The sequence below is a fragment of the Bombina bombina genome, chromosome 2, assembly GCF_027579735.1.
Source record: "Bombina bombina isolate aBomBom1 chromosome 2, aBomBom1.pri, whole genome shotgun sequence".
NCBI lineage: Eukaryota > Metazoa > Chordata > Amphibia > Anura > Bombinatoridae > Bombina > Bombina bombina.
The window spans coordinates 683,244,883-683,264,415 of NC_069500.1; the positions used below are offsets into that span (position 1 = coordinate 683,244,883).

Below are 19,533 nucleotides of genomic sequence, written 5' to 3' on the forward strand. Positions count from 1 at the left end.
ACCACAGTTAATATATCAGAATGAAATTGTGAAAAAAGGACACCACAAAGTGCGTGTGCACATAGGTGTGGTTCCTAAAAAAAAAATCACAAAATAAGATCTATGCATGTCACGATAGTCTGACAATTACCCTTTCATGTTTAGTGACAGGTTAAGCAAAAAACAGCTACTATTCCCTATTTGTACATATTGAGTCAGATATCAGTAGTGACTAGTTACCGTGTTTAGATTCTAGCAGGTAGAAATGATTTAGCTAAAATTGTATCAAGTACCGTAGTCTGTACTGAGTAGGTAAAATATCGTAATCTGTACTAAGTAGGTAACATGTCACTACCCTGTAACGAAGCAATTGCCAAAGTGGCCCACAGTTTAAGCTAAACCTTAAAACCAAATATTAAGCGAAGTCTATAGTAAATTGCCTTAAAGGCCAACAATTAAACTAGAGGATATGAACTAGCAGAGAGGAGCAGGCGTTCGCAGACTATTGTGACATACATATATCTTATTTTGTGATTTTTTTTTTAGGAACCACATCTATTACGGAGTCTGCAAATTGATAGTTGCTAGGGGGACTGGTTATCGGTGCAGACTGATCACTGCACCGAATTCTGAGAGGAGTTGGTGTGTCAATTTATATTTTGACACGGTTTAATATCTATTTAATTTTATTAGTGGAACATTCCACTCTCTTTTTACACATGAATCATATTAAAGTTAAGTTTTAAATCACTACACTCCACACATTCACAAATTGCTATGATTATCTCCCATAAGTTATGCCCCCTTTTTCTGTTCTTCTCTTACAATACCAATAATATTCTGCAACTGTGTGGAATCTTCAGGGGTCTTCAGAATTTGGTAGACCTCAAACATAAAGATTTTCTGAAATTCCAGTCACGTCATTTCAGTAGCTTATGTCAATTCAGGGAGGAACTTGCAGTTCCTTAGCCATGAGGTAAGTGTCCCACATAATCATTTGGGCAGAGCACCATCATTGCAGGATCTCTGCCATAATTAATTGGGAGCTTCCTCAGTATTGTGCCATGTCTTTGGACCCTTATGCTAGTCTAATACATGCTCTTGTGGTCCCTTGGTCGTACATTATATTTTTCCTCCGTTAGTGTTGCTATCAAGAGTGACAGCCAGATTCAAGCAGGAAGAAACCTCAGCAATTGTGATTGTTCCAGCATGGCCTAACAGGATTTGGTTTGTAGGTATTTGGTATTTAGAGATGGCAGAAGCTTTATTCCAAGAGAATTGTTTGTGACAAGGGACACAATTCAAGGCTGGGGGAAAGGAGATTTAATCTCCAGCAGTGTAAATGTTTTTTTCACTGAAAGAGCAGTAAATATGTGGAACTCGTTACCTAAGGAAGTAGTAAATGCCAATACCTTAGATACATTTAAAAATGGTTTAGATACATTTTTGGCTAGAAACAGAATTCAGATATATTATTGTTTGAGTTAAATGGGTCACCTTTTTTAATGGGATTAATGTAAGCTCAGCTCTGCTTTTATTGTAAGTATATTAAGATTTGTATAGGTTGAACTTGATGAACTTGAAGGACTTCTGTCTATTTTTCAACCTCATCTATTATTTTGCTATGTATGATATGGAGCAGATATCCTCGTGCCCACCTTCCTTTAAGAAACTATCTACTCTCTTAAGGCCCTTTTTTGATCAAGATCTCAAAACTCTGAATTTGACGGCATGGTGATTGAATATGATTGAAAATGTAATTCTGTCTCAGAGAAGGTTTTTTGAGTATTGATACCCAGATTTAGGCTAGGAAACTTGTTACCAGACGTATTTATCATAAGGTCTGGAAAACCTTTTTTGCGTGGTGTTCTCACAAAGGTTACCATTAGAATTCTTTTAAAATTCCTAGGGTTCTTGAGTCTGTGCAGGAAAGCCTAGATAGAGGTTTATCAGTTAGTTCACTGAAGGGTCAGATTTTGGCTCTTTCTGTACTGTTTCATATGAAAATTGCTAAAATTCCTGACTTTCAGGCCTTTTATTCATCCAATTTCTCTTCCTTAGAATTTTCCTTAAATGACAGTATTTAGACTCTCAGCTTTTATCCCGGAAGGTTATTTTTCTTCTAGCTATTTCTTCGGTTACAAGGGCCTCTGAGCTTTCAGATTTATCATGCAAACCTTCTTTTTTGATTTTTTTTCGCTCTAGCTATTCTTTCCTTCATAAGGTGATATCTGCAGATACTATCAATCAGAAAATTGTGGTTCTTCCTTTTTTTCCAGCTCCTAAGAATTCCAAGGAGCATCTTCTACACAACTTTAATGCTGTAAAAGCTCTCAAATATTATGTTGAAGCCACAAACAATTTCATACTTTCTTCTTCATCTGTTTTTGCCAATTTTCCCAGCCTTACAAAGGTCATAAAACTGCGGCTGTTAGTTTAGGAGCTTGGCTTACAGCCTTAATTTGCAAGGCTTATTTTGTAGAAAGGAACACCCCAAGCTCATTACTGCCCATTCCACTAGAGAAGTTGCTACGTGTTTATAATGAGACTTCTATTGATCAGATTTGTAAGGCAGCTACTTAGTCGTCTTTACAAACTTTTTCTACGTTTTATCACTTTGATGTGTATGCTTGATCTGAGGTTTTGCGGGCCATAATGGCTGAATAGTAATATCCTGCCTTCACTGTTTGTCCCCCCTATTCATGGTGGTCTCATGGACTCCACGGCTTGGGTATTGATTACCACATGAACTCTCACCATCTGATGAAAGGAAACAAATTTATGCTTACCTGATAAATTAATTTCTTTCATAAGTCCATGTCCCAAGCCCCTCCTTTTTGCTCAGATGGCGGCAATACTGGTTTTGCACCTTGCCTGGCTTTATATTTCCTGCTTGTCTTTTTTTTCCTCAAATACTTGGCTATATGCATGACTGAGGATCATGGATGGTGGGAGGGATTTAAAGCTCTGGTGTGTTGGGCTGTGTTTTACCTCCTAGTGGTCAGGAGGGGAATATTCCCACACGTGATGAGGGGAAAAACAATTCATATGGACATAAATGTCTCTTCTCAAATTCAGTCTCTCATAGTTAATAAAGTTTAAAATATATTTACTATGTATTCCTTTTTATTAATTTTCTAGCATTGTCATTTTGCTTTCAACAAAAAAAAAATCTCTATAGGAATACTTTGCTTTCGCCCATCAAGCATGTTGCTGAGACTTGCAGCAATAATAGCAATAAATTGGCCCCTAGAATTGTCTTTATGAATAAACAGCCAGGCTGCAAGATTAATACAATATACATGTTGGAAAAAAGGAAATTTATGCTTACTTGATAAATGTATTTCTTTTACGATATGACGAGTCCACGGATTTCATCCTTACTTACAGGATTACGCCTCCTGGTCAGCAGGAGGAGGCAAGGAGCTCCACAGCAGAGCTGTATATATAGCTCCTCCCTTCCCTCCCACTCCAGTCATTCGACTGAAATTAGGAAGAGAAAGGAAAAGCTAAGGAGCAGAGGTGACTGAAGTTTAACAAAAATAAAGACCTGTCTTAGAAAATGACAGGGTGGGCCGTGGACTCGTCATATCGTAAAAGAAATAAATTTATCAGGTAAGCATAAATTTCCTTTTCTTTTACAAGATATGACGAGTCCACGGATTTCATCCTTACTTATGGGATACAATACCAAAGCTATAAGACACGGATGAAAGGGAGGGACAAGACAGGAACATAAACGGAAGGCACCACTGCTTGAAGAACCTTTCTCCCAAAAACAACCTCGGACAAGGCAAAAGTACCAAATTTGGAAAAAGTGTGAAGAGAAGACCAAGTTGCAGCCTGCAAATCTGTTCAACAGAAGCATCGTTTTTAAATGCCCATGAGGAAGCCACAGCTCTAGTGGATTGAGCCGTAATTCTTTCAGGAGGTAGCTGTCCAGCAATCTCATATGCCAAACGGATGATACTCCTCAACCAAAAAGAAAGAGAGGTAGCCGTAGCCTTCTGGCCCCTACGTTTTCCAGAAAAAATAACAAATAATGAAGAAGTTTGACGAAAGTCTTTAGTCGCCTACAAGTAAAACTTCAAGGCACGAACCACGTCCAAATTATGTAATAGTCGCTCCTTCTTAGAAGAAGGATTAGGACACAAGGAAGGAACAACAATTTCCTGATGAATATTCTTATTAGAAACAACCTTAGGAAGGAAACCAGGTTTGGTACGTAAGACCACCTTATCAGAATGGAAAATAAGATAAGGAGAATCACATTGTAAAGCAGAAAGCTCAAACTCTGCGAGCAGAAGAAATAGCAACCAAAAATAAAACTTTCCAAAATAACAACTTAATATCTATGGAATGCATAGGTTCAAACGGAACCCCTTGAAGAACTTTAAGAAGTAAATTCAAACTCCAAGGAGGAGCAATTAGTCTAAACACAGGCCTGATTCTAGTCAGAGCCTGACAAAAAGATTGAACATCTGGAACATCTGCCAGACGCTTGTGTAGCAAAATAGACAAAGCAGAAATCTGCCCCTTTAAGGAACTTGCTGACAACCCTTTCTCCAAACCATCTTGGAGAAAAGATAAAATCCTGGGAATCCTAACCCTACTCCATGAGTAGCCCTTGGATTCGTACCAATAAAGATATTTACGCCATATCTTATGGTAAATTTTTCTAGTAACAGGCTTACGCGCCTGAATCAAGGTATCAATGACCGCATCAGAGAACACTCGCTTAGATAAAATCAAGAGTTCAATCTCCAAGCAGTCAGCTGCAGAGAAACTAGATTCGGATGATGGAAGGGTCCCTGAATGAGAAGGTCCTGCCTCAATGGAAGCTTCCACGGTGGCAGAGAGGACATGTCCACCAGATCGGCATACCAAGTCCTGCGAGGCCACGCCGGAGCGATGAGAATCACTGAAGCCCTCTCCTGTTTGATCCACGCAATCACTCGGGGAAGGAGAGCAAACGGTGGAAACACATAAGCTAGGTTGAACGACCAAGGCACTGCCAAGGCCTCTATCAGTTCGGCCTTAGGATCCCTGGACCTGGATCCGTATCTCGGGTGCTTAGCATTCTGACGAGACGCCATCAGATCCAATTCCGGTCTGCCCCACTTGAGAATCAGGGTAGCAAAGACCTCCGGATGGAGTTCCCATTCCCCCGGATGAAACGTCTGTCTGCTCAGAAAATCCACCTCCCAGTTGTCCACTCCTGGGATGTAGATTGCTGACAGATAACAAGAGTGAGCCTCCGCTCACCGAATTATCTTGGATACTTCTGTCATTGCTAAGGAACTCCTTGTTCCTCCTTGATGATTGATGTAAGCTACAGTCGTGATGTTGTCCGACTGAAATCGGATGAATTTGGCCGAAGCCAACTGAGGCCAAGTCTGAAGCGCGTTGAATATTGCTCTCAATTCCAGAATATTGATTGGAAGTAGAGACTCCGCCCGAGTCCACACACCCTGAGCCTTCAGGGAATTTCAGACTGCGCCCCATCCTAGTAGACTGGCGTCCGTTGTCACTATCACCCATGAGGGTCTGCGGAAACACGTCCCTTGGGACAGATGATCCGGCGACAAACACCAAAGAAGAGAGTCTCTTGTCTCCTGATCCAGATCTATCTGAGGAGACAAATTTGCATAATATCCATTCCACTGTCTGAGCATGCTCAGTTGTAGAGGTCTGAGATGAAAATGAGCAAAAGGAATGATATCCATTGCCACCACCATCAATCCAATTACCTCTATGCACTGAGCCACTGATGGCCGAGGATTGGACTGAAGGGATCGGCATGTGTTCAAAATCTTTAACTTTCTGACTTCCGTCAAGAAGATTTTCATGGACATAGAGTCTATCAGAGTTCCCAGGAAAGGAACCCTTGTCTGTAGGATTAGTGAACTCTTTTCTAGGTTCACTTTCCACCCGTGAGTCCGTAGGAAAGACAGAACCATGTCTGTATGAGATTTTGTCAGTTTATAAGACAACTCCTGTATCAGAATATCGTCCAGATAAGGCGCCACTGCAATGCCGCCAGCAGAGACCCTAGAACCTTTGTGAAGATCCTGGGTGCCGTGGCCAGTCCAAAAGGAAGAGCCACCAACTGAAAATGTTTGTCCAGGAAGGCAAACCTTAGAAACTGGTAATGATCTCTGTGGATAGGAATGTGAATATATGCATCCTTTAAGTCCACGGTAGTCATATATTGACCCTCCTGGATCAATGGCAGAATTGTCCGAAACGTCTCCATCTTGAAGGAAGTTACTCTGAGAAACTTTTTTAGACTCTTGAGATCTAAAATGGGCCTGAACATTCCCTCTTTTTTGGGAACCACGAAAAGATTTGAGTAAAACCCCTGCCCCTGTATTGGAACGGGACAAATTACTCCCATAGTGGAGAGGTCTTTTACACAACGTAAGAACGCCTCTCTTTTTATCTGGTCTATAGACAATCGTGAAAGAAGAAACCTTCCCCTTGGGAGGGAATTTTTGAACTCCAGTTGATACCCCTGGGACACGATATCTAGTGTTCAGGGATCCTGAACGTCTCTTATCCAAGCCTGGACAAAAAAAGAAAGGCTGCCCCCTACTAGATCCGCTCCTGGATCGGGGGCCGCCCCTTCATGCTGTCTTGGGAGCAGCAGCAGGCTTCTTGGGTTGTTTACCCTTATTCCAAGCCTAGTTGGGTCTCCAGACGGACTTGGCTTGTGCAAAGTTCCCTTCCTGCTAAGAGGAAGAGGGGACACCCTTGAAATTTCGAAAGGAACGAAAATTACTCTGTCTACCCCTCTGCTTAGACGTTTTATCCTGAGGTAGGAGATTACCCTTACCTCCCGTAATGTCAGAAATGATCTCTTTCAAGTCAGGCCGGAATAGAGTCTTCCCCTTGAAAGGAATAGACAAAAGTTTGGATTTAGAGGACACATCCGCGGACCAAGACTTTAACCATAAGGCTCTGCGTGCTAGAATGGCAAAACCTGCATTCTTAGCCACCAACTTGACAATCTGAAAAGCGGCGTCTGTGACAAAGGAATTAGCCAACTTTAGGGCCTTAATCCTATCCATTATTTCCTCTAAAGAAGTCTCCGTCTTTAGAGATTCTTCCAAGGCATCAAACCAAAAGGCAGCCGTAGTTGTAACTGGTGCAATACAGGCCGTCGGTTGTAAAAGAAAACCTTGATGAACAAATAGCTTTTTTAGAAGACCCTCCAACTTTTTATCCATCGGGTCTTTGAAAGCACCACTGTCCTCAATAGGGATAGTTGTACCCTTAGCTAGGGTAGAAATAGCTCCCTCCACCTTAGGGGCCGTTTGCCAAGAATCCCGCACAGTGTCAGCTATAGTGTACATTTTTTTGAACATAGGGGAAGGGGAGAACGGGATACCCGGTCTTTCCCATTCCCGAGTAACAATCTCCGAAATTCTCTTAGGAACCGGAAAAGTATCTTAATAAGCAGGGACTTCCAGATATCTGTCCATCTTACACAATTTCTCTGAAGGAATCACAATAGAGTCACAATCGTCCAGAGTCACTAAAACCTCCCAAAGTAACAGGCAGAGGTGTTTAAGCTTAAATCTAAAAGACATGACATCCGAATCTGTCTGGGGCAATGCACTACCTGAGTCAGACAGTTCCCGCTCAGACAGGATCTCCTTACCCCCCAATTCAGAGGTCTGGGAGGGTACATCACAGATAGCCATCAAATCATCAGAAGTTACAGGGACCCCCTGAGCTTCTGCCCTGCTATGTTTGCCTTGCAACACTGGCAACTTAGACAAAACCTCTGTGAGGGTAGATGACATAACTGCAGCCATATCCTGCAAAGTGAAAGAAGCAGACGCCATAGAAGAACATGGTGTAGCTTGTGCAGGCGTTAAAGGCTGTGACTCTTGGGGAGAAGATTGCTGCATACCCTGAATCTCATTGGTTTGAGAATAATCTTTAGACATATCTTTATTAAAAAATATTTTCTCTTTACATTGTAAGGCTCTCTCAACACAATTGTCACATAGTGTGACAGGGGGTTCCACAATGACATCCAAACACATAGGACACGTATTTTGTTCAAGGTCATCTATGATAACCTAAACAAAAAACAATCTTGGTCAAATCCGTGTAAAAAAATATTTTTAGTACTGTACCTTTAAGAAAAAAAACGATCAGAGCCTTATATAGACATTGAGTTGTAGGCTTATTTGCAATGAAATAAATACTAAGGCAGAGGGTTAATTACCCATGTGTACCAAATTTGTAAAGTATAGTACGGTTTTACTTTATTATTTTTGTAATACCCAGTCACTCTGCCGCAGCTCTGCTGCGGCTCCTACCTGCCTCCTGAACAACCACCACACTGCAGACCTAATTCACTTGAATCTTCCCACAAGTACACTTAGGAACAGATGCGATGCAGCCACCAGCAAAGGAATAGATACGCTGTCAGAGCGCGCAAAAATAAGCCCCGCCCATCGTGGGCGTAATCAAAGTAAAAAATTTAGCGCAAAATGCTGAACCATATAATATAGCCCTAGGCAATTGGAACTGATAAGTGACTACCTGCTTCCAGCATAGCCATCCCCAAATCGGAGCCTTGTACACAAACATCCCCAGCGTCAGCCAGCCCGTTGTACAGAAAATCCCAGCACACACACATCTCCCAGTGCTCCATGCTAGAGTGTCTAGTGCATACTCTAAGTTAGATCCGGTATGTTTCTCCTACCCTCTGGCAACTAAGACCGGCCACTTACACATACCCCAGTGCTCTTAGGAAAAGCAAGACTGCCCTAATGTCTGGGAGAAAATATAAAGGGAAAACTCCCAATATATACATCTTATCAGTACAGTTAGTCTGAGACACCCAGAATAAAAACTGCACTTACCTCCATGCTGAGGGTACAGCATGATTACTTCACAGTATCAAGAGGTCCAATCTTCCTCCTGAGGCCCTGTGAAAGAGCAGGGTCTTGGTTACTACTTCACAAGACCGTATACAGATAATGCAGCACAAATATGGGAGGCGCAGCGGATACAAAAATCCCCCAGTTCCCATAGTCTAGAAGACTATTCAGAAGCTGCTCTGTAATAAAAAACAGCACACATCGGTACCGTTTGAAAATAAAAAACTCTTGATTGCAGAATCTAATCTAACACCTCACTTTACCTCTTCCTATCACTAACACAGGCAAACAGAATGACTGGGGTGGGAAGGAAGGGAGGAGCTATATATACAGCTCTGCTGTGGAGCTCTTTACCTCCTCCTGCTGACCAGGAGGCGTAATCCCATAGGTAAGGATGAAATCCGTGGACTCGTCATATCTTGTAAAAGAAAATATTTTAAACAACATTTATGCAATTTTAAAGAGACATAGCCGTGTAAATATACAGCTTGTGTTAATGAAAATCTTGACAATCCCAGTGTATAATTAAATATATTTATGAATAATGTGTTGCTGAACATTCATCTTTCTTTTTTTTCAGCTTCACTTCTTGCATTAAGGGACCTACCAGAGTTTAAGAGGAAAGCTATATGGACCAGGGCCTATGGTTGGTAGGCGTTTCTGGTTACCCTTTGGAAAGAGCAACATTCAAAAAACTGGGACAAGGTGTCTAAAAAACATAGTTGCCTTTTGAATCACAATTTGATCAATGCATCATCTGCCATGACTGGATTGAAGAGAATGTTAAGGTTGCGCATGATGTATGGACCAAAAACATGCTCTTGATCTAAAATAGATCAGAAATATGTCAGATATAAGTAGTTGTACTACAATAGCTTGCCTAATAAATTGCTTCACATGATTCAAGATCCAGTATATCTTTTACATAAATATCAGAAGAAATAAGATAAGTGTATAAGATGGGCAAAGCAACTCCTGGATTGCCTTTAAACAAGCATTCTGATTAAGGTGTTTCATTTATAATTTTTGTCTTATTTTCATTGTTCAGTTACATGTCTCTTATTTGGCCCCTATAAGCTGTAATGTTTAATTGTTCATATATGGAAAAATGCACTTGAACAAATAGTTTTCTCCAGTTGTCAAGACAACAATTTACTTTACAATCCAAAAGTTAAACACATTGTAAATGTGTTTATTCCATCATGTGTCTGACAAAAAATATAGAAACTGATACTGGTAATACAGTATTTGTGCACAATTACTGCAGTCAGGACATTATACCAGGAATTCTTCAAGCACCAAAGGCTCACAAAAGGATTTGGTAACGTCAATTGTTATTATATATTCATCTGGATTGCAAGAGACCCACATTTGCTCAGCCAGAGTTGAGTTTCCATATTTCTTGCTTTACCAATTGAGTAATCACTGAACTTGGAAGAGGATTTCTTGATCTAATCACAATGCTAATTAATGACTCTCGTTGCAGTTGTATACTTTAGTACCATTCAAACTTTCACCAAGAAAGGTAAAAGCCTTTGTAATACCTGTATCAGATCCATTCCTTGTAATAGTCATTAAGTTACTATACATGACTATAAAAAAGTGCAGCATATAAATGATCTTTTTACGACTATGTGTGTCAAATGCTTCCTGCTCATAATAGGTGCAAGATCCTTGATCCCAGTCGACTTCCTTTTTTGGGAGTCTGGAAATAAAAGATGATCATTAATTTGTAAGGAAAGTAATTCTTTGTCCTTTAGAGAGATGGCTGTGGTATGACATCCCTCTGCACATACTATAAATTCTGACTTTAGAGTGGTAATATAACTTTTTCTGTTTCTTATACCCCATCATAAACAAAAGGCATTGCTTCATTACCATTAGAATTGCACATTATGATTATTATATTTTTGCTTTTAAGGCAAAGTGAATATTGATGAAAGTGTATTACTTTAAAACAGTGAGCTGTTAGATTATGAACTATTTTTAAAGAGACACTAAACACAGTATAAAATAGTTATTAGTAATTTTAATTAATGACTCTCATTGCAGTTGTATACTGCATGCTGCATTTTTAAATGAGACCAATTAATTAAAACTGCCAAACAAAATCATATATGTTATTAACTTTTAAGTAATATGTTAATGTCCCTTATCCCTTATGGACTATGCCATTCCATAATGCAGTTTTCTGTAGCTTACTTGACCCAGCAGTGTGCTTTGCATGTGATTACTTAGATTACTGCTTATTTTCATCAGGCCCTAACTGACCACAGCATAGGAGTCAAGATAAACATACTTGAGGCTTTTAAGGGGTATAACCCTGAGATAACTTTACTAACAAAATGACAAATAATTATAAACATATATTTTCATACACAGCTATAACAATGCAGTGCTTAAAGGGATATAAAGCCCATTTTTTCATATAGAGCATGCAATTTTAAGCAACTTTCTAATTTACTCGTATTATCAAATTTTCTTCATTCTCTTTATTTGAAAAAGCGGGAAAGTAAGCTTAGAAGCCAGCCCATTTATTTCTTTTAGCCACCAATCAGCAAGCGCTACTCAGGTGCTGAGCCAAAAATGAGCCGGCTTCTAAGCTTACATTCCTGCTTTTTCAAATAAAGATACTAGGACAACAAAGAAAATGTGATAATAGGAATAAATTAGAATGTTGCTTAAAATTGCACGCTCTATCTGAATAATGAAAGAAAAAAATTGGGTTTAATATCACTTTAATTTCTGACATATTATGAATACATAAAACAATTTTAATATTCCTTTAGGAACATCTTCTATTCCTAGCTTGTAAAACTGCATGAAAAGCTTAAGTATATAAGTAGTCTTACCTGTGACATTTTAGTTCACTTTTTTCTTGAATTTCCTTGTTCGAAGATATAGTTTTCTTTCAGAATATAGATGGCTGGAGATATACAGCATAGCTGTGTGGTGTAATATTACAGTGTAAGTGTCATTGTTTGAAAGAGAATAGTACAGTAATTATTTACAAAGAAGACATCTTACCGACAAAGAGAATGATCAGATATATTTTTAAAATATATGGGAAGTAGATTGATCCAGCAATTGGCAATGACATCTTGAAGGAATAGGTACCAAGAGATTCAAAATAAGGAAGTGACACATACAATGTATATGCTGCAAAAAAAGTGATAGGGCAAAAAGAAACAAATAATGACCTTGTTCATATTATAGTGATTCTTAAATAGTTATCAAATAACTTTCTATAAAGATGCTATGTTTTTAAACATTTGTAGAAAAGGACAATATTACATTTTTATTTCACACTAAAATATGTACTTGCAGGGTAAACAGTCAGGTGCCTTCTAGGCTTAAGTTGAGACTCCCATAGGTATTCAGAGCTCCTCCCCTTCCTATATATACTCCTCCTTTTCCTGTCTGTTTCTATGTATTTGGTTTAAGTTAATGAGATATTTTAAAAAATAAATGTTAACTTGTAATATCACAAAACAAATATATAACCAATAAAGAAAAAATATGATAAAGCACTGGTAAGGATATGTGATCTTCAGGAATCCAGAAGTTAAAATCCTTGGAAGAAAAGGAAATAACAACAAATAGTGAAGTCCTGTATACACAGATTATATAAAAAAGAGGTGTATCTATTCACACTCTTGGGAGCTATAACTTAGCTCTCAGTAAAACGGCTCATGTGTTAAGGTATAGATGGATCAAGGGACATCAAACTTCGTAAAAGCAATTTATTTACTCAAGTAAAATCACTCAGGATAGGGGAACAATTGTAAAGCACAAAGCCTACTGTAGAACACAAAGGATATTTGGTGATTTGGAGATTTTTACTGAGAGCTAAGGTATAGCTCCCAAGAGTGTGAGTAGATACATCCACCTCTTTTTTATATAATCTGTGTATACAGGACTTCACTATTTGTTGTTATTTCCTTTTCTTCAAAGGATTTTAACTTCTGGATTCCTGAAGATCACATATCTTTACCAGTGCTTTATTACATGTTTTCTTTATTAATGAGGTATTTTGCCAGTCATCTGGTACGCTAAAGTGCCTGCCTTGTTTGCCCCAAAGCCAACATGCAATATTTAATGCATGTCTAATGCCAAACAAGTATAATATTAGATAAACATAATCAGATTAAGTAAGAGTGCCAGAGGGACAGTAATTACAAGACATTTATGTTATTTTGTTATAAAATAACATCAGACAAGTTGAAATGTTTTCAACAAAATAACAATTTTTACTGCAATTGTTTTTCAACCGCCAAACTCCACCCACTATTTGCCTATTTGAAGGAGCCAATCCAGGCTTTAGTCTGAAGACAACAAGGCTAGCCATTGTCATAATGTTGGTATTAAATGCATTGTGTTGCAGTTGTTATTTGTTAAAGCCAATTAGAGAAAGATAATTAGCAGGGTTAGCCTTAATAGTCAGCCAGATGCATTTCAAGTTCTAAGCCACAATTTGCATAGCACAATTACATGAAAAGGGGGCAAAATAAATAATGCACATATAATGTAATGTGGTTTCATTACTCATAACTAAACATTTTATATAAAAAGCTTGATATTTACTGTCCCTTTAACAAGTAATTGTAATTTACCTTCAGCCAGGACTGATAAGGGATATGTTGGAATCCACCAGGTATGGTAGAGCCATGTTACAGCTGCATATTCTATCCCTAGTACGCACAACATGTTGTATGAGTATCTGTACAAACAAAAATAGGTCATAGATATCATTAGCATGTAATACAGCAAGTTCAGTTACTTTAAAGCTATTGAAGATGCCTAAGATGACAAGAACACTGCCTATGACAGCAAATTGAAAGCTTGGCGCAATGCTTTACGCTTTGTCAGATCTAGCTAATCTGTTTCTGTCAGTGGCACTTATACTGCAAACTGAAATTCCTCTTATTTAGGGCTAGATAACAAGTGGAGCGCTGATGTTTTGCGCACCTACAAACGGGCAAATTCGCCAGTTTAGGGATGCATAATTAATAACGATTAAAACGGTTACAAGTGGCTGGTTATTGCTACCGCAAGCTTGTGGTAGCAATTACTGCTCAACAAATTAACCAAAGGTCAGACCTCTGGTTAATTTTTTAAATGCTGCCCCCCCCCCCCCCCCCCCAAAAAAAAGAAGCATTTAAAAAAAAAAAAACTGCACTAAGCAGTTTTTGGAGGATAAAGTTGGCGGGAGTGGGGTGTTAGAAAAAAAAAGGGCACTGAAAAGTGCCTTTACATTGCTGTCTAGGGTGACTGTGTGTTCCCAGTAAATATTAATATATATGATTATATACATATAAATTTGTGTTAATATATTCATATATATTTATATTTGCTGCTTAGATTACCCACTAAAACCACTGGTCGGACCCATTACTGGCTCGCAACCACATGTTTACTGGGTCACGTGTGTTTTGTAGGAGAGTGTGTGAGGTTGTATGAGTATGTGTGTGTTTTTACCTTTTACAACACTTTCAAGTTTGACTACAACCAGGAATAAAGTAAACACACATTTTAGTTACTTTGACTAAAATTACAGCTATCTTGTAGCATATTACTTTAGAAATGGTCAGACCAAGCATAAAACAAAATTTATGCTTACCTGATAAATTTCTTTCTTTCCGGAAATGAAGAGTCCACAACGTCATTCCAATTACTAGTGGGATATTCAACTCCTGGCCAGCAGGAGGAGGCAAAGAGCACCCCAGCAAAGCTATTAAAGGGACACTGAACCCAAATATTTTTTTTTTTTTCGTGATTCAGATAGAGCATGCAATTTTAAGCAACTTTCTAATTTACTCCTATTATCAAATGTTCTTCATTCTTTTGGTATCTTTATTTAAAATGTAAGTTTGGATGCCGGCCCAGTTTTGGTGAACAACCTGTGGCCTTCTGACCCTTACGCTTTCCAGAGAAAACAACAAACAGGGCAGAAGATTGCTGAAAATCTTAAGTAGCTTGTAAGTAAAATTTTAGAGCTTGTACAACATCCAAGTTATGCAAAAGACGTTCCTTATGAGAAGAAGGATTAGGACAAAGAGAAGAAACAACAATTTTCTGATTGATGTTTAAATTCGACACCACCTTACTGAGAAAACCCATTTTAGTATGAAGGACCGCCTTATCTGCATGAAAAATAAGATACGGGGAATCACACTGCAGAGCTAAAAGTTCAGAAACTCTGCGAGCGGAAGAAATAGCAAGGAGAAACAAAACCTTCCATATAACAACTTTATATCAATATCATGCAGCGGCTCAAACAGAGCCTGCTGCAAAACTTTAAGAACTAGGTTTAGGCTCCATGGAGGAGCAACAGGTTTAAACACAGGCCTGATTCTAACCAGGGCCTGAACAAAAGCTTGAACATCTGGTAAGTCTGCCAGACGTTTGTGCAGAAGGATAGATAGAGCAGAAAACTTACCCTTTATAGTACCTCACCCGGCTCCAGGAGAACCCTTTAGATTCGCACCAATAAAGATATTTATGCCATATCTTATGGTAAATCTTGTGAGTAACTGGTTTGCGAGCCTGAAGCACTTCAGAAAAACCACGTCTAGACAGAACTAGGCATTCAATCTCCAAGCAGTCAGCTTTAAAGAATCTAGGTTTGGATGGAGGAAAGGACCCTGAATTAGAAGGCCCTTCCTCAAAGGTAACCTCCAAGGAGGTAGAGATGACATCCATACCAGATCCGCGAACCAGATTCTGTGAGGCCATGCAGGAGCTATTAGGATCACCGATGCTCTCTCCTGTTTGATACAAGCAATGACTCGTGGAAGGAAAGCAAACGAAGGAAACAGATATGCCAGAGAAAACATCCAAGGAACCGCTAGAGCATCTATCAGAATGACCTGAGGATCTCTTGACCTTGAACCGTACTTTGAAACCTTGGCGTTTTGGTGGGACGCCATCAGATCCAACTCTGGAACTCCCCACCTGAGGGTTATCTGAGAGAACACTTTCGGATGGAGAGCCCACTCCCTGGGATGAAAAGTCTGTCTGCTCAGAAAGTCCACCTCCCAGTTGTCCACAACTGGAATGTGGATGGCAGATAGAAGGCTATTGTGAGCTTCCGCCCACTGCAGAATGCGAGTCACTGCCTTCATGGCTAAGGAACTCCGAGTCTCTCCCTGGTGGTTGATGTAAGGCACTGAGGTGATGTTATCCGAATGTAATCGGATAAACCGGACTAAAGACAATTGAGGCCACGCTGAGAACTCTAAGATGTTTATTGTAAAAGAGGACTGTTCCTGAGACCACAGGCCCTGAGCCTTCAGAGAACCCCAAACAGCTCCCCAGCCTGACAGGCTGGCGTCCGTAGTCACAATTTCCCAGGAAGGTTTTAGGAAGCAAGTGCCCTGAGACAGATGTTCCTGAGACATCCACCACGAGAGAGTCTCTTGTTAGGGGGTCCAGATTTATCCTCTGTGCAAATCTGAATGGTCTCTGTTCCATTGACGGAGCATGCAAAGCTGTAGCAGTCACAGATGGAACCGAGCAAAAAGGGATGATGTCCATGGATACCACCATCAGACCAATCGCCTCCATGCATTGAGCCATTGACGAAAGGCAGACTGGAGAGAAAGGCAGGAAGCAAGAAGTTTGGATTTTCTGACCTCCGTCATGAAAATCTTCATGGACATGGAATCTATTATTGTTCCTAGGAAACACACTGTTGTAGATGGAATTAGAGAACTCTCTTCCAAATTCACCTTCCACCCGTGAGAACGTAGAAAAGACAACAGCATCTCTGTATGAGATTGAGCTAGTTGAAAAGATGACGCCTGAACCTTAATTTCGTTTAGATAAGGTGCCACAGCAATTCCCTGGGATCTGATCACTGCCAATAACGCCCCCAGAACCTTTGTGAATATTCTGTGAGCCGTGGCCAGACCAAACGGAAGCGCAACAAACTGGAAATGTTTGTCCCGAAAGGCAAACCTCAGAAACTGGTGATAATCCCTGTGAATGGGAGCATGAAGGTATGCATTCTTCAGGTCTATGGTCGTCATAAACTGACCTTCCTGTACCACAGGAAGAATGGAACGAATAGTTTCTGTTTTGAAGGACAGAACCCTGAGGAATTTGTTGAGACACTTAAGATCTGGGATTTGACAAAAAGTACCCTCCTTTTTGGGGACCACAAATAGATTTGAATAGAATCCTAGACCTGATTCCCATAGAGGGACTAGTACAATAACTTCCAGGGAGGATAGGTCCTTTACACAATTTAAGAAGACCTCCTTCTTTACCTGGTTTGAGGATAGTCTTGACAGGAGAAATCTACCCCTTGGAGGGCAAGACTTGAATCCCATTCTGTAACCCTGGGATACTATGTCCACAGCCCATGGATCTGGAACATCTCCTACCCAGGCTTGACGAAAAAGATAAAGCCTGCCCCCCACCTGATCCAAATTTGAATCGGGGGCGAAACCTTCATGCTGATTTAGAGTCAGCGGAAGGCTTCATGTTTTGTTTTCCCTTATTCCAGGGCTGGCTGGATTTCCAAGAGAACCTGGATTGGTCTGGTTTTGAAGTGGAAGAATTCTGTCCCTTAAAGTTGCGAAAGGAACCAAAATTAGAAGTCTGCCGACCCCTAGGTCTATTCTTCTTGTCCTGAGGCAGGAAAGAACCCTTTCCACCCGTAAACTCTCTGAAATGATATCCTCCATACAAGGACCAAACAGAGTCTTACCCTTATAAGGTAAAGCCACAAGCTTGGCCTTCGAAGAAACATCAGCCGACCAGGACTTTAACCACAGAGCCTTGCGTGCTAGTACAGGGAAGCTAGACATCTTAGCTTCCAGTCTAATTATCTGCATATTGGCATCACAGATAAAGGTATTGACTAATTTGAGAGCTTTGATCCTATCTTGGATATCCTCTACCGTAGTTTCCTCTGTAATAAGATCAGACAAGGCATTGCACCAATAAGATGCTGTTCCCGCAACCGTGGCTATACTTGTTGCAGGTTGCCACTGTAATCCCTGATGGATATACATCTTTTTTAAGTAAGCCTCTAGCTTCTTATCCATAGGATCCTTAAAAGAGCAACTATCCTCTATAGGAAAACTTAAATACAATATATATATATATATATATATTTCCTATAGGAGGCACTATGTCTGATATAATGAATATATAGTTTATAAAGCAATATATAAATACATTGCTTGCAATCAGCAGATGAAAAAGTGTATATACTGCAATGCAAAATAGACCAATATTGGATGAGAAACAATGAATCAATGTGGTGGCTAAGTATAGGCCAAAAATAACACAAAATGATATACAAATGTAGGTCTTAATAGCTATATACTTATAGCTTCCCAACAGGTATTAGGGAAAGAAAAAGCCCTTGATACAGAAACACCAAATCTTCAACTTGTTGAGGGAGGGAGGCAGTACTCTAACTTCACCAGGGTCGGTGAGGAGACTCTACAGCAAAACGACAAGAGGCGCCGTATGTGTGAATCAGTAACACAAGGTGTATAAGGCACGGATAGGAGACACAGGGTACTCACATGTGATGAAGGCACTCTTTTGTGCCTATAGGGGCAGGCTGGATTTTTATCAGCAATCCAGCTAGCTGAACTCTGGCGTGTCTTGAACTCCAGAGACACAGGATCTGCAGCAGAGTATGGTGGGAGGGCCCTTGGTAGCGTAGGCTGAGAGATAGACCGTGAGCACTGAGAGTTTAAAACATACCAAATGCATTTATTAAAAGATATTTAAAAACCATAGTTAAAAACAACTCATGCTGATTCCAGTGTAATATCTAGCATAACATTTGGAGAAATTATGTGCATTATTGCATAATTTCTCCAAATCTTATGCTAGAGATTACACTGGAATCAGCATGAGTTGTTTTTAACTATGGTTTTTATATATCTTTTAACAAATCCATGTGGTATGTTTTAAACTCTGTGTCTATCTCTCAGCCTATGCTACCAAGAGGGCTGTCTGTTTGCCCTCCCACCATACTCTGCTGCAGATCCTGTGTCTCTGGGGTTCAAGACATGCCAGAGTTCAGCTAGCTGGATTGCTGATAAAATCCAGCCTGCCCCTATAGGCACAACAGAGTGCCTTTGTTACATGTGTCTCCTATCCGTGCCTTATACACCTTGTGTTACTGATTCACACATGCAGCACCTCTTTCTGTTTTGTCATTTTGCTGTAGAGTATCCTCTATAGGAATGGTAGTTCTCTTAGCAAGAGTAGAAATAGCTCCTTCTACTTTAGGCACAAAAAAAAAAACTAAAAAAGGACACGAGTCCCAAATAAAAACACAAAAAAAAAAACCTGAGAAACCGGGTCAAGCTAACAGACCCAACCAATCTCATAGAAACAAGGGAAGCAACGCCCAGAAATACAGAAACCACGGGCTAAGACCGGGAGTCTGAAACAGAAAAGAGAATCATCTCTTAAAACACAGTGCAACCACACTCTAGAAGACAACTGAAGACAAAAGTCCCCAAAGTCGCAAAAAGGTAGCTCAGAATATCTAAATATTCAGAAAATCTGACGTACAACACCTGAAGTCAAAATACTGCACACTACAGGTATCTAAAGATGACTCTGAAACTTGAATACTTGCAGGACAAGTAAAGAGCAGCTGAAGATAGATTCCAAACCA

At 39.8% G+C, this 19,533-nt stretch overlaps 2 protein-coding genes across 4 annotated transcripts in view; one reads left to right on the forward strand and one right to left on the reverse strand.

Annotated features, from left to right (window-relative positions):
- Positions 1-9,780, forward strand: part of FOCAD (focadhesin) — a 1,237,844-nt gene extending 1,228,064 nt beyond the window's left edge. Inside the window, 1 exon segment of the mRNA XM_053702659.1 lies at positions 9,460-9,780. Coding sequence (XP_053558634.1) covers positions 9,460-9,533 — 74 coding nt within the window. The 3' untranslated portion in view covers positions 9,534-9,780.
- Positions 9,781-10,005: 225 nt separating this feature from the next.
- HACD4 (3-hydroxyacyl-CoA dehydratase 4) overlaps positions 10,006-19,533 on the reverse strand; it is a 535,032-nt gene continuing 525,504 nt past the window's right edge. For all 3 annotated transcript variants that reach the window (XM_053702658.1, XM_053702656.1, XM_053702657.1), the window contains exons 5-8: positions 13,493-13,599; positions 11,907-12,038; positions 11,732-11,824; positions 10,006-10,584 (exon numbers count right to left, since the gene is read on the reverse strand). In XM_053702658.1, coding sequence (XP_053558633.1) covers positions 11,742-11,824; positions 11,907-12,038; positions 13,493-13,599 — 322 coding nt within the window. In that variant the 3' untranslated portion in view covers positions 10,006-10,584; positions 11,732-11,741. The remainder of the gene's footprint in view (positions 10,585-11,731; positions 11,825-11,906; positions 12,039-13,492; positions 13,600-19,533) is intronic.